This window comes from Microcaecilia unicolor, chromosome 6 (genome assembly GCF_901765095.1).
Source record: "Microcaecilia unicolor chromosome 6, aMicUni1.1, whole genome shotgun sequence".
In the NCBI taxonomy this organism is placed as follows: domain Eukaryota; kingdom Metazoa; phylum Chordata; class Amphibia; order Gymnophiona; family Siphonopidae; genus Microcaecilia; species Microcaecilia unicolor.
Window position 1 is genome coordinate 343,453,445 of NC_044036.1, and position 14,541 is coordinate 343,467,985.

A 14,541-nucleotide genomic window follows, 5' to 3' on the forward strand; every position below is an offset into this window, starting at 1 on the left:
TCGAACTCAGTTCCTCAGTTCCCCAGGACCAAAGTCCACCACCCTAACCACTAGGCCACTCCTCCACAGGACCAAAGTCCACCACCCTAACCACTAGGCCACTCCTCCACTGTTGCTACTATTTGAGATTCTACATGGAATGTTGCTATTCCACTAGCAACATTCCATGTCAAAGTCGGCCCTTGCAGATCACTAATGTGGCCGCGCAGGCTTCTACTTCTGTGAGTCTGACAACAGAAGCCTGCGCAGCCTTCTACATGGAATGTTGCTAGTGGAATAGCAACATTCCATGTAGAATCTCCAATAGTAGCAACATTCCATGTAGAATCTCCAATAGTATCTATTTTATTTTTTTGCGCTTTCCCACTCATGGCAGGCTCAATGTGGCTTACATGGGGCAATGGAGGGTTAAGTGACTTGCCCAGAGTCACAAGGAGCTGCCTGTGCCTGAAGTGGGAATTGAACTCAGTTCCTCAGTTCCCCAGGACCAAAGTCCACCACCCTAACCACTAGGCCACGCACCCCCTCTGACTTTGTCTCTCCAGCTTTTTGATGTCCCAGTTACTCCAGTGGACAAATTTAAATATCTTGGCGTACGGCTGATCTCAAACTAACCTTTTCTCATCAGCTGGCTTCTTTGCACTCCGCAAACTCAGATCTGTTCGCAGCTATTTAAACTTCGATGCTTTTCATATATTATTTCATGCTTTCATTGGTTCACGTCTGGATTACTGCAATATCATTTATTCTGGTGCATCAAAATCTAACTTAAAATATTTACAAACACTGCAGAACACAGCAGCGCAAGTCCCTTGTCATGCGCATAGAAAAGACCACATATCTCCGCTACTCGGTAAAACTTCGTTGGCTGCCCATTTGAAATTCTAGATTTTGTCATTAACCTTTAAAAGCACTCCACGCAGGTACGTGTGACTGTCTTGCAGTCTTAACTACTTCATATGCTCTGGCACATTTATCTACGATTCCTCGACAACAATAGACTAATTTTACCCAGACTGTCTAAAGCTTTTTTTTTTTTTAATTTCTATTTCTTTTGAATATGGATTAACATGGCTACCACATCATTTTATGGAGTGGACATAGTAGATGATGGCAGATAAAGACCTGTACGGTCCATCCAGTCTGCCCAAGATATACTAACAGGATAAGGTATGATGTGATACCACATATGTATAATTGATCTTGATTTGTCCTTGAGACTGTAGAAGTTTACCCGGCACTTGCCTATCTGTCCAGCCACGATCACGGCACAGACCTTAGACGTCTGCCCTGCACTAGCTTTGCTTCCCAATTACTGGAGTTGCCTTCTAATCACTGCTAAGCTTGTTAGGTTCCACACTATCAATACAGGATTCCTTTCTGTTTTATCCTAGGCATTTTTTTAATTCTGTTAGCGTTTTTATCTCTGTCTCCTCCTGCAGGAGGGCATTCCAGGTTATCTACCACCCTCTCCGTGAAAAAGTACTACCGAGTCGGCCCCCAAATGGTTAGTGCAGTGGACTGAGAACCTGGGTTCAATTCCCACTGCAGCTCCTTGTGATCTTGGGCAAGTCACCTAACCCTCCATTGTCTCAGGTACAAACTGAGATTGTGAGTCCTCCTGGGACAGAGAAATATCCAGAGTACCTGAATGTAACTCACCTTGAGCTACTACTGAAAAAGGTATGAGCAAAATCTAAATAAATAAATAAATAAAGATTCTAGAATTCTAAAGAATAACAAGATTCCATGCAGAATTTCAAGTGTAGCAACACATGTAGAACCCCAAAGAGTAACAAGATTCTTGGGGGGGTGGAGGAGTGGCCTAGTGGTTAGAGCACCAGTCTTGCAATCCAGAGGAGGCCAGTTCAAATCCTACTGCTGCTCCTTGTGATCTTGGGCAAGTCACTTAACCCTCCATTGCCTCAGGTACAAACTTAGATTGTGAGTCCTCCTGGGACAGAGAAATATCCAGAGTATCTGAATGTAACTCACCTTGAGCTACTACTGAAAAAGGTGTGAGCAAAATCTAAATCAATAAATAAATTCTACTGGATCTGTAAGGCATAGTCTCCCTTTGCTAAATCCATGCTTAGCCACATGGCCCCTAATTTTGTCCGTGACAACAGCTTCCACCATTCACGTTCACTGGTCTGCACAGATTTTGGACCTTTGTCTTACTCATTTGGGCATACATTTTATTTTTAAATAAGGACTCCACTTAACCACTACACATTTTCAATCATTTATAATCCCCCTGTCAGCCTCCCTGAAAGCTCCTAAGACGGATGTAACTTTTCATCTGAGCCTGTGCCAGCTCAGCCACCAGGCATCCCTTCCACATATTATGTAAAAAGTCACGAACTCTTTTGTGTGTCTCTGCCCCCAACAATTCTGTAAGCGTTTATGAAAAACAGTTCTTTATGTGCAAAAAGAAAAAAAAAAGGCTGATCAAAATTAGCCCTATTTGCTTTGTGTTTTGATTGTGGTTATTTTTTCAGTCTCTAAGATGGTGTCTTTAAAACAGACTCAATTAGATTCCTGCTTGCACCATTTCATTTCTTAGCAGCTTCCTCATTCTTGGAGGCCCTACTGAGCTAGAGGTATGAAAAAGGAACCAGGAGAGAAGAGAACTGGGTGACAGATTCTAAGCAGGTCGCAGTATTACTGCTTCTCAGACCTGTCATTTCTCCCTCGTGCAGTGTGTGCTACATGGAAACCAGCAAGCAGCCACCTCGGAGGTGAAAGCTACTACTGAATACCAAAAATAATTACCCTACTCATTAACCCCTCCCCCTCCCAACAGGACATCCCTGGGGACTGTGTACTGAGGAAAAGCAGCACAAGGTCCATTAGGGCATCAGACAAGAAACAGGGAAAGAAAAGCGGCCATCCTAGCGCCCAGCGAGCCAGCCATGAGCTCATTTACGTACCTCCTGAAGATTTGGGCAAGTAAGAGAGGAGCCAAAGTCAGGGAAACATACAAACAAGGGAGAAAAGAAAATTAAAACCAGGAATACAGCCTGCAATAAATGATTCTTAACAGCAATTTGCAGGTATTTTTCTTTTACAAAACAAGCAACTGTAAAACACAGTAACAAGCTCCTCAGCTCTTTCCCCTGGTGACACCGCAGAATGCCACATGCCAAGAAAATACATAAATAAAAGAAAAAAATAAAAAAAAAAGATTTGGCTGGTGCCGTCCAAGGGCCAAGCATGAAAGATGAAACTCTTCCAAGAGACTGAAAGGAGTTTCTGGTTTCTCCAGCCACTATTTACATATCTGGTTTGATGCAGGTTTGCCATTTTAGGATCATGTCACAGAGTTTCCTGTTCCCTTGGGCATATAACAACTTTTTGTGGAGAAAGGTGGCGTTTGCTTTTTTTGCTTTCCCCTTGTTTTGTTTTATTATTTGTGTCCTCCTCACCGCAGCAGTCATGTGATGTGCAGAATTGAGGGGTTCCTACCCGGGGACTTGTTCTACCCAGCATTCAAGGCACAAAGGGACTTCTTGGGACTCCAAAACGCTCTCCAACATATTATTGCAATTTTTAAACACAAAACATTGGTGGGTTTTTTTTTTAAACATGAGATTTTGATGTTTTAACTAAATATCTGTTCTCATCTCTCCCTGAGGTTTTGATTTGTTGGGATTCAGGGTCCTCTCCCCACCTTCACAATCCATTCCCAAACTCAGCTCCCATCAGGCCTCAAAACTCAGTTCAAAAATCTGAAAAAAGGTTTCTTCACCATGTTCCCTCCCCCCCCCCAAAAAAAATCATATATTGGCAAACACAGCTGAATGCGTTATATACTCAGCTGTGTTTGGAAAACCCAGTAGAATCTCTCTGTAATTCAAGGGATGTGTACGGGGGAGGAGGGGTGAGTGAGGGACAGCCATGCACTCAGCTCTTGTGCTGTCGAACTGGACAAGGCGGGTGTAGCAGGGGTTAGGGACAGCCAAAAGACCGGGGAAATGAGATAAAGAATAGGTTCTTCCAAAACCAAGTATGAAAGAAAGTCACTTCTGCGCAGCTGACCTACCTGGGAAAGGCACCTCTTTCACGGCAACACTGCCCTGCACATGTGATACCCGTGTACACCTATGTTCTCCGGGAAAAGCTTCTGCAAGGCTTCAGTCCATGATTCCAGCCTTCCACACAGCTCCCTCACTACCCCTTTCCTTCTCTCACATGTTACTCACCGAGTTTAAGCAGCCAGCCCTCTCGATCAGGGTTGAAAAAAGTATGCGTGAGGTCATTACCATCGTCCTCTGGGATTTTAAAAGGTTCATTCTTTATGCTGTCATAGAGATTCTGAAACGAGGGGAAAAAACAAAACAAAACTGCACAGTTACCTCAACCAACCGGAAGAACCACAAACCCGTCACCATAGCTCAGTCCACCCCTAGCAGTGACGTGGCCAAAGCTTTCATGAGACATCTCGAAACGCAGAAACAGCAATCCAAGAAGTAACCCCGACTCATTCTCTAACGAGGATCCCAGTGTACTGTGACGGCCCCTTTCTTAGAGTTCCCGAGTGCTCTACTGTGAGAACGGGTAGCTCTGGGGGGGTCTGATTGTGGCTGCAGGTGGGCTCTTGCTATAAAGGCCTAAGCTTTTCATACACTCTGCACTTTAAACTGCTCATCAATATAGTGTACATTGAGCCTCAGAGGCGGCCATTATTCCCCCCTTCCTCAGAGATGGTCAGGAGTCGTCCCGGTAGCCCATACTGACCCGCAGCAGATCCTCAGGCAGGTCTCCCCCAACGTTGATGCCCCGGTTCATGGCGATGAATCTCTCCACGCTCGGCTTGTCCTTAACATTGGGGTTATGCAGGCTGGTATTGAGCATGATAATGGCGAAGGACAGAACGTAACAGGTGTCTGCAAAACAATGAGAAAGGTGGCAGGAATCATCTGTTTAATGCTAGGAGGCAGGAAGGTTGGTCCGGTGTGGGGGGGTGAAAACATTCTTAGAGGGAAAGGCAACATATAGTGACTACTCTTTCCACTCTTTAGACCTCATCAGGGCATTTTTGAGGGGGTACTTGGGGGTACTGAGTACCGGCACTTTTTCCTTTGTCTGCTAAAATTGACCCATAAACACCAAGTTTTAATGAAAGAGCTCAGGCTTTACACACTAATTCTGCCTTGTCATAGATTTTGTGACTGGTTGCAGGGGGCCTGGTTATTGTGAAGTGCATCCCTCAGTGATCATTCCACCCTTCAAGAGTAGCCTAACATTTGAGTACCGGCACTGTTTTGCTAGAAACAACGCACTGGACCTCATAGACCTGCCACCCAGGAAGACTAAAAGATCAGCACATACATTCCTGAATCTCCACTTCCCCAGCTGCAAAGGACTAAAATACAAATTAGCACATGCATCTAGCTTTTCCTACATAAGCACGCAGCTATGGAATGCATTACCACTGTATCTATTATTCCAAATTTGATCTCTTTATGCCTGTTTGCTTAATTCTACTATATCACTTATGTTCTTTATGTGCAGCGAAGGGCGACGAAAATGATAGCGGGGATGGGACGACTTCCCTATGAAGAAAGACTAAGGAGGCTAGGGCTTTTCAGCTTGGAGAAGAGACGGCTGAGGGGAGACGTGATAGAGGTATATAAAATAATGAGTGGAGTGGAACAGGTGGATGTGAAGCGTCTGTTCACGCTTTCCAAAAATACTAGGACTAGGGGGCATGCGATGAAACTACAGTGTAGTAAATTTAAAACAAATCGGAGAAAATATTTCTTTACCCAACGCATAATTAAACTCTGGAATTCGTTGCCGGAGAACGTGGTGAAGGTGGTTAGCTTGACAGAGTTTAAAAAGGGGTTAGACGGTTTCCTAAAGGACAAGTCCATAAACCGCTACTAAACGGACTTGGGAAAAATCCACAATTCCAGGAATAACATGTATAGAATGTTTGTACGTTTGGGAAGCTCGCCAGGTGCCCTTGGCCTGGATTGGCCGCTGTCGTGGACAGGATGCTGGGCTCGATAGACCCTTGGTCTTTTCCCACTGTGGCATTACTTATGTACTTATCCATGACGGATCAACGTAAGCCACATTGAGCCTGCAAATAGGTGGGAAAATGTGGGATACAAATGCAACAAATAAATAAATAAATAAATAAGCGACTCCCTCCTCCTTTTAAATGCCAACAGCAGAACCCAAGTTCAGAGCACGTCTGGTCCCCATTTCCCAAAATGTTTCCCAGTTCCTAACAAGTCGAAAACACTTCCCTGCTCCACTACCTCACCTGCACATTGAAACTCCAGAGCTGCATGGAATTGGAAGAAGCGCAGAGACAAAAACCCAGCCTCTCCCAAGGCTGCAATTTTCTCCCTAACAGCCCCAATTTAGTTTCCAAACCTCCCCCCTGCACCTTGCTGTCATTGACAGCTGTGTACCACCACAGCGGACTCAGCCCTCTCTAAAATCATATTTAGATGAAGGAGGAGGAGGTTTGCCTCCTTTGCAGCAGGTGAACTGGCTACTAAGGGATCCTTCATGCCCACCATCCACTAGGCTTTCCTAATTTCTAACGATTGCCTCACCAAATACAGTGGTGGAAATAAGTATTTGATCCCTTGCTGATTTTGTAAGTTTGCCCACTGACAAAGACATGAGCAGCCCATAATTGAAGGGTAGGTTATTGGTAACAGTGAGAGATAGCACATCACAAATTAAATCCGGAAAATCACATTGTGGAAAGTATATGAATTTATTTGCATTCTGCAGAGGGAAATAAGTATTTAATCCCTCTGGCAAACAAGACCTAATACTTGGTGGCAAAACCCTTGTTGGCAAGCACAGCGGTCAGACGTCTTCTGTAGTTGATGATGAGGTTTGCACACATGTCAGGAGGAATTTTGGTCCACTCCTCTTTGAAGATCATCTCTAAATCATTAAGAGTTCTGGGCTGTCGCTTGGCAACTCGCAGCTTCAGCTCCCTCCATAAGTTTTCAATGGGATTAAGGTCTGGTGACTGGCTAGGCCACTCCATGACCCTAATGTGCTTCTTCCTGAGCCACTCCTTTGTTGCCTTGGCTGTATGTTTTGGGTCATTGTCGTGCTGGAAGACCCAGCCACGACCCATTTTTAAGGCCCTGGCGGAGGGAAGGAGGTTGTCACTCAGAATTGTACGGTACATGGCCCCATCCATTCTCCCATTGATGCGGTGAAGTAGTCCTGTGTCCTTAGCAGAGAAACACCCCCAAAACATAACATTTCCACCTCCATGTTTGACAGTGGGGACGGTGTTCTTTGGGTCATAGGCAGCATTTCTCTTCCTCCAAACACGGCGAGTTGAGTTCATGCCAAAGAGCTCAATTTTTGTCTCATCTGACCACAGCACCTTCTCCCAATCACTCTCGGCATCATCCAGGTGTTCACTGGCAAACTTCAGACGGGCCGTCACATGTGCCTTCCGGAGCAGGGGGACCTTGCGGGCACTGCAGGATTGCAATCCGTTATGTCATAATGTGTTACCAATGGTTTTCGTGGTGACAGTGGTCCCAGCTGCCTTGAGATCACTGACAAGTTCCCCCCTTGTAGTTGTAGGCTGATTTCTAACCTTCCTCATGATCAAGGATACCCCACGAGGTGAGATTTTGCGTGGAGCCCCAGATCTTTGTCGATTGACAGTCATTTTGTACTTCTTCCATTTTCTTACTATGGCACCAACAGTTGTCTCCTTCTCGCCCAGCGTCTTACTGATGGTTTTGTAGCCCATTCCAGCCTTGTGCAGGTGTATGATCTTGTCCCTGACATCCTTAGACAGCTCCTTGCTCTTGGCCATTTTGTAGAGGTTAGAGTCTGACTGATTCACTGAGTCTGTGGACAGGTGTCTTTCATACAGGTGACCATTGCCGACAGCTGTCTGTCATGCAGGTAACGAGTTGATTTGGAGCATCTACCTGGTCTGTAGGGGCCAGATCTCTTACTGGTTGGTGGGGGATCAAATACTTATTTCCCTCTGCAGAATGCAAATAAATTCATATACTTTCCACAATGTGATTTTCCGGATTTAATTTGTGATGTGCTATCTCTCACTGTTACCAATAACCTACCCTTCAATTATGGGCTGCTCATGTCTTTGTCAGTGGGCAAACTTACAAAATCAGCAAGGGATCAAATACTTATTTCCACCACTGTAGCTATGGCAATACTTTCCCTACCCTCCTCGGTGCATCTCCTGAAAGACAGATCCAGGCTACTGGACCATTTCCTGCCACCATCTTTCTGTCAACCTTTACTCCTCCACTTCCACGATATACGTCCATCTGCCTCAGCTCCTCCAGTTCTGCCATCCTGGGTTCCAGAGACAGGGCCGCCGAGAATGGGGACAAAATTCCCCAGGCCCGGGCCTCCAAGGGGGGCCTGGCGCCGGGGTCAGGCCACCGGTGCTGCAGTCCCCGGTCTCACCTGCCTGCCTCCTCAGCTCCGGGCCCCCTGCATTCAAAGCGGCAGTCACAGATCGCCTCTCTTCTGGCCTTCCTTCCCTGAGTCCCGCCCTCGCGGAAACCGGAAGTTACATCAGACGAGGGCAGGACACAGGGAGGAAAGACGCGATCTGCGACTGCTGCTTTGAATGAAAGGGGCCCAGAGCCGTGGAGGCAGGCAGGTGAGACCGTGGACTGCAGCGGCGGGGGGAGGGGGGGGAGTGACGGGGGGCGGCAGCGATGGGGGGTGACAGCCTTGCCCCGGGCCCGGCCTAGTCTCTCGGTAGCCCTGTCCAGAGATGAGGGCTCACTGGACCAGGCCTACACACATGACTTCTCAAAGGGCAGACAATCTTGCAAAAGACAGGCTAACCCTCATCCTGCTGTCTGAATCTTTTTCAAAAGAGTTTTATAGAGTTTATTAAAGGGAATGTGGATGCTTAAAGTTTAAGCTCCTTAAAATGCTGAGATTAGGTGAGGAATTATTACAGTGCAGCTCTCCAGGGTCTAATACTATTAGGGTTCAACAGCTTATTGCATAATCTCCTGGGCCCCCCCCCCTGGAGTCCAGTTGGAAGAACGAACCAGAATTTGGCAGCTAAGATTTAATGCTACAAAATGCAGGGTCATGCATCTGAGCTAAAAAAAAAAACAAAACTTGAGGGAGTGGTATAGTTCTGGGGGATGAAATACTTCTGAGCATGAAAGAGGAGCGGGACTTGTGTGTGATCGTATCTGACAATCTTAAGATAGACAATGGCAAAAGCCAGAAGGATGCCTGGGTGCAGAGGGAGAAAAATGGCTAGCAGGAAAAGGAGGAGATGATGCCCCTCTGGTGAGACCTCATTTAGAATGATGTGTACAATTCACACCTTCAAGAAGACATAAACTGGATGGAGTCGGTCCAGAGGGCAGCTACTAAAATGATCAGCGGTCTTCGTCATAAAGTGTATGGGAACAGGCAAAGGTCTCAATACGCAGACTTTGGAAGAAAGGGCCGGAGAGGGGAGATGAGAGAGCTGCATGGGAATGGGGTTAGCGGGGATCCTTTGATTCCCGCGGGACTCCCCTCCAGGTCCAGGGGGGAGCCCGTGGGGATGGATGCAGGTCCGGCAGGGGTTCCCATGGAAGTGTAGTGCCAGGCCAGCCTACCTGTCCTTTCCTTGTGCCATGGCAATTATAATAGCACTAAAAAAATTTAATGGATATGGTTGACAGCACTGAAATCCCCACAAGCACCTAGAGGGGAAGTTATTAACATGGGCTACTGTGGAGTTCAGTTATTTTAGCACAGGGGACGGGCGGGGATGGGTGAAATTCCTGTCCCCGTGCAATTCTCTAGGGGAGATATGATAGAGGCATTTAAATGCACAGGAGGTAAGGAACCTCTGGAATGAGGGGGTATAGGATGACGTTAAAAAGGGATAGTCTTAGAAATAATCTAAGGAAATATTTCTTGATGGAAAGGGAGGTGGATGCATTGAATGACCTCCCAGTAGAGACCAAGACTCCAAGTACAGAGGATCTTCTGAGGAGAGAAATACACATAGTGTGGATAGGCAGACTGGATATTTATTGATTAAACAAACAAACAAAAAAAAACCTTATAGTCCTGCCTACAGCCTAGGAGGATTACAATCTACATCCATAAAAACATCAACATAACACAATCTAACACCACAAAAATCTGGAGGAGGAGCAGCCTAGTGGTTAGTGCAGTGGACTTTGATCCTGGGGAACTGGGTTCGATTCCCACTGCAGCTCCTTGTGACTCTGGGCAAGTCACTTAACCCTCCATTGCCCCTGGTACAAAATAAGTGCCTGTATATGATATGTAAACCGCTTTGAATGTAGTTGCAAAAACCTTGGTAGATCAAGTCCCATTTCCCTTCCCCCTTTCCCTTATGACATCACAATATCAGAAGTGAGCCAAGTATCAGGCAATCAAGCCATTGTGACATCATGATAAGGTTGGCTCTTATTGGTGGAATGAGTGGAGGAGTAGCCTAGTGGTTAGTGCAGTGGACTTTGATCCTGGGGAACTGTATAGGGCAATCAAGCCATTGTGACATCACTGATGAGGTTGGCTCTTATTGGTGGAATGAGTGGAGGAGTGGCCTAGTGGTTAGTGCAGCAGACTTTGATCCTGGGGAACTGTATCGGGCAATCAAGCCATTGTGACATCACTGATGAGGTTGGCTCTTATTGGTGGAATGAGTGGAGGAGTAGCCTAGTGGTTAGTGCAGTGGACTTTGATCCTGGGGAACTGTATTGGGCAATCAAGCCATTGTGACATCACTGATGAGGTTGGCTCTTATTGGTGGAATGAGTGGAGGAGTAGCCTAGTGGTTAGTGCAGTGGACTTTGATCCTGGGGAACTGAGTTCGATTCCCACTGCAGCTCCTTCTGACTCTGGGCAAGTCACTTAACCCTCCATTGCCCCTGGTACAAAATAAGTACCTGAATATATGTAAACCACTTTGAATGTAGTTGATATACTACCTTTCTGAGGTTTTTTGCAAGTCCCATTTCCTTTTCCCTTAATAAACTTTCCATCCACAGACTAATCACATTTACTCTGCATAAAATGAATAAAGAGGTGTGCTTTCAAAACATTTTTAATCACACTGCTACTTACCTGTGGACTGAAAGACTCCTGGGTTACATTGACAGTACCGCTGTGCAAATGCTTCCATCATCCGATCAATTTTCTGAGCCTCTCCTGGAAGTCGGAAGCTCCACAGGAACTGCCTGAGAGAGATGAATAGAATATGTCCCTCCATCAGAATATGAAGAAATATTAAACAGAAAATGAGTTCTAGAGCTTAGCGTTCCCCATGCTGCGTTTTCTGCAGGAGAGAGGTCTAGCCTCCTCACACAAAAGGAGTGTACGCCACACGCAGCAGCTGCACGGGGCTGACAAGAACGGTGTACACCAGACGCAGCACCTACACTACATTCAAATAAGGCTCCTCTTTAAGTCCCCCATCAAGGAAGACAGAGAACCTACGCTCTCTGCTCTATGTGTATCAGAAAGCAGCCCTCCCCCCACCCGTCTTTCCGTTGGACAGAAATATAATGTACACTCACCGCAGTGCCTGTACCAGATTGAGATCCATGAACTCGTGCAATTCTACAAAGGCATGAAGTACCTGGATGTTAAAATCATCTCTGGAAAGAAAAAGAGAGTGAGTTGACACACACAGGACTCAGGGGAGGGGGAGAATTCAACGAAAGGAGACAACAAGCCTGAAATATCTGCACTCTGCACATACAAGCTAATATCATGAGTCTTATCGCCCCATGACAAATATTCGTACTTCGACTAACAAAGCCCTTCAAACGGCCTCAATTCATCTGGCCCAGAGGAGATACTCACAAGACAGCAATCGAAGCAGAGAAACTATCGTGATTCTACACAATTAAGTGGGTGCTGTTGTGCTCTGAGACCTTGCACTTCCACTGCATGTGGAACACCACCTAGGAATGAGATTTAAGGAGCAACAGCGAGCCCGGAAATCGCTACTGGCCCGCCCATTCTTGGCTCAGGCCCACCCAGCGGCAGCACCCCACATCAACATCTCTCCTCCTCCGTGATGTCCCGGCATCGGCCCACCCGTCACTGAACCCCTTGCTTTCATCATTTCCTGTCTGGTGGGACTTGGCCGATGAAAGTCTGCAGGGCCGGCGCAGGCAGCAATAACTGAATCACTGCAGGTGCCGGGGACGCCTGTAAGGTACACACCAGGGAGGGACAGACGAGCAGATGCCGGGATGCCTCTGAGGAGGAGAGATGTTGATGTGGGAAATAGGCCCCTTTTTATTTAGAGCTGCTGCTCAATGACCCTTGGGCGATGGGGGGAGGCTGGGTTCCTCCTCAAACACTGTGGAAGGGGCCTGTGCCTTCCGCAAAGTTCACCGATTCACCAAACTTCATTTCAAGTTCTACCCACAGGAATAGCCGATGTCAGACGGCGGCTCCCCACCCCCTCTTTGCACAGGATTAGTAGTGATGCTACCTCTCTCCCAGGTAATCCCCGATGGCGGTCTTGTTAAGCCCCTCCCCTTTATACAGGAACTGAGCGATGTCCTCACACGTGTTCCTCAGCAGCTCATTCTCAATCAAGAATTGGATTCCCTGGAACAGAAAAATAATGAGAAGGAGAGAGCCTACCCCCCACCCCCCCCCCCCCCAGCCAAGGACAGGAAACGGGGCACACAGATCTCATTCAGCTGGACATACAATTTGCCTTCAGTTTGTCCCATCTATACATCTCAACTCCTCGGCTACCTATTAAGGTGTCTCATTGGTATTGTGGGGACATTGTATCATCTACATTATATGAAAGCTCTTCCATGCTGCCTATTTATCATATTTCTGTTATATGATGTTCTAGGTACAGCATAACAATTGCCAAACTGGGTCAGACCAACGGTCCGTCCAGGCCAGTATCCTGCTTCCAACAGTAGCCAATCCAGCTCACAAGTTTCTAGCAGAATCCCAAGGAGCAGCAAGATTCCGGAACCCTAAGGAGCAGCAAGATTCCGAAGTCCCGAGGAGCAGCAAGATTCCGGAACCCTAAGGAGCAGCAAGATTCCGAAGTCCCGAGGAGCAGCAAGATTCCGGAACCCCAAGAAGCAGCAAGATTCCATGCTTATTTGACAAGAAGATCAATGCAAGTGAAGTTGAAGATACAGTGTCTCCGGTTTATCTTGTGTCTATGGGACAAGGGTCGGCATCAATATATACATGGCCTCGGTGGGAAATGTGTTTAGGGATCTGGGGGTGGCCTATCGGCTTTATGTGTATGATTTGCATTTTTTTTCCCTGTGCAAAGGTCAATGGGGTCAATGTGTTCAACAGCTGGAGCTGTGTTTGGAGAAGATTGGGAGATGCATGGGAGATAGACAGTTGCTACTGACTATTGAGAAATCAGAGCTTATGCTGGTGGGTAGATGTATAGATTGGGAAGTGCCAAGGGAGGCTGGGGTTCTGGGCATATAGCTTCTGGTGAAGAGTTGGGAGTTGTATTGGACTCAGGATTAGGTATTTGTGACCTGGATTGGCCACTGTTGGAAACAGGATGCTGGGCTTGATGGACCTTTGGTCTGTCCCAGTATGGTAATACTTACGTACTTATGTGTGCAAGGACAGGTGATATGTTCATCTTTTTACCAGCTCCATCTGCTGAGCAGATTGAAACCAATGCTGGCAGGTTATGGTTTTTAGGATTGTAGTTCAGAGCTTAGTGTTCAGCAAATTGGATTATTGTAATGCTTTGCACCTTGGGTTTTCCGCTGCTCACTGCAAGGCTTTGCAGGTCATTCAAAATGCTGCAGCATGTTTGATTACAGGAACTTCTAGGTACATGCACAAAATTGCCGTGCCTAGCAGGATTTCATTCAAAAAATCACTCTTGTATACCAGATTATTAATCAGACAGCTCCCTGGCATTTTTCACAGATTTTGAAGGTGTGTGCACTGGTGCTTATTTTGCGTTCAGTGGACATGAAATATTTGGAAACTGGAAATCTGGTGCGTTATGCCGAGATGAGGGCAGCTGAATTTTCTATTCCGGGACCACGTTCGTGAAATAGCCTACCAAGGTATTTACGTCTGGCCACGAACATGACCTGTTTGCACATCCTTTGGTGTAACGGGATTACGGGTAAGGTACGGAATAGCTCTTTGGTTTATTTTGTTGTTTTGTGTCAAATCTTATTGTTGTGTTATGTGTAAAGTTTTATGAGTAGTCTAGTGTTTAATATTAGATTGTAAGCCCAATAGGGACAGAGAAACCACCTGTATATAATAATTGTGAACTGCTTTGATTGTACTACAGAAAGGCTGTATATCAAATCCTTTAACCCTTACCGTGCTGTTAAATGTGTATATTATATCTATTTGTTATATGAATGCTCTTTCATGCTGTCTGTTATAGTATAATTCATATTCTGCTGATGTTTATCATATTTCTGTTATATGATTGTTCTGCAGTGCTGCTAAACGTCTATATTTCTGATACTGTATCATGTTAGTCCTATTTCTAGGTTTCAATTTGCTGTATCCAAGTTTACC

General features: G+C 46.1%; 1 protein-coding gene across 3 annotated transcripts in view; it reads right to left on the reverse strand.

Moving 5' to 3' along the window:
* The window catches only part of CYTH1 (cytohesin 1), a 75,142-nt gene that overhangs the window by 13,635 nt on the left and 46,966 nt on the right, over positions 1-14,541 (reverse strand). For 2 of the 3 annotated variants that reach the window (XM_030208631.1, XM_030208633.1), the window contains exons 5-9: positions 12,482-12,600; positions 11,553-11,633; positions 11,101-11,213; positions 4,741-4,889; positions 4,205-4,317 (exon numbers count right to left, since the gene is read on the reverse strand). In XM_030208631.1, coding sequence (XP_030064491.1) covers positions 4,205-4,317; positions 4,741-4,889; positions 11,101-11,213; positions 11,553-11,633; positions 12,482-12,600 — 575 coding nt within the window. The remainder of the gene's footprint in view (positions 1-4,204; positions 4,318-4,740; positions 4,890-11,100; positions 11,214-11,552; positions 11,634-12,481; positions 12,601-14,541) is intronic. The other variant, XM_030208632.1, reaches the window with a different exon arrangement.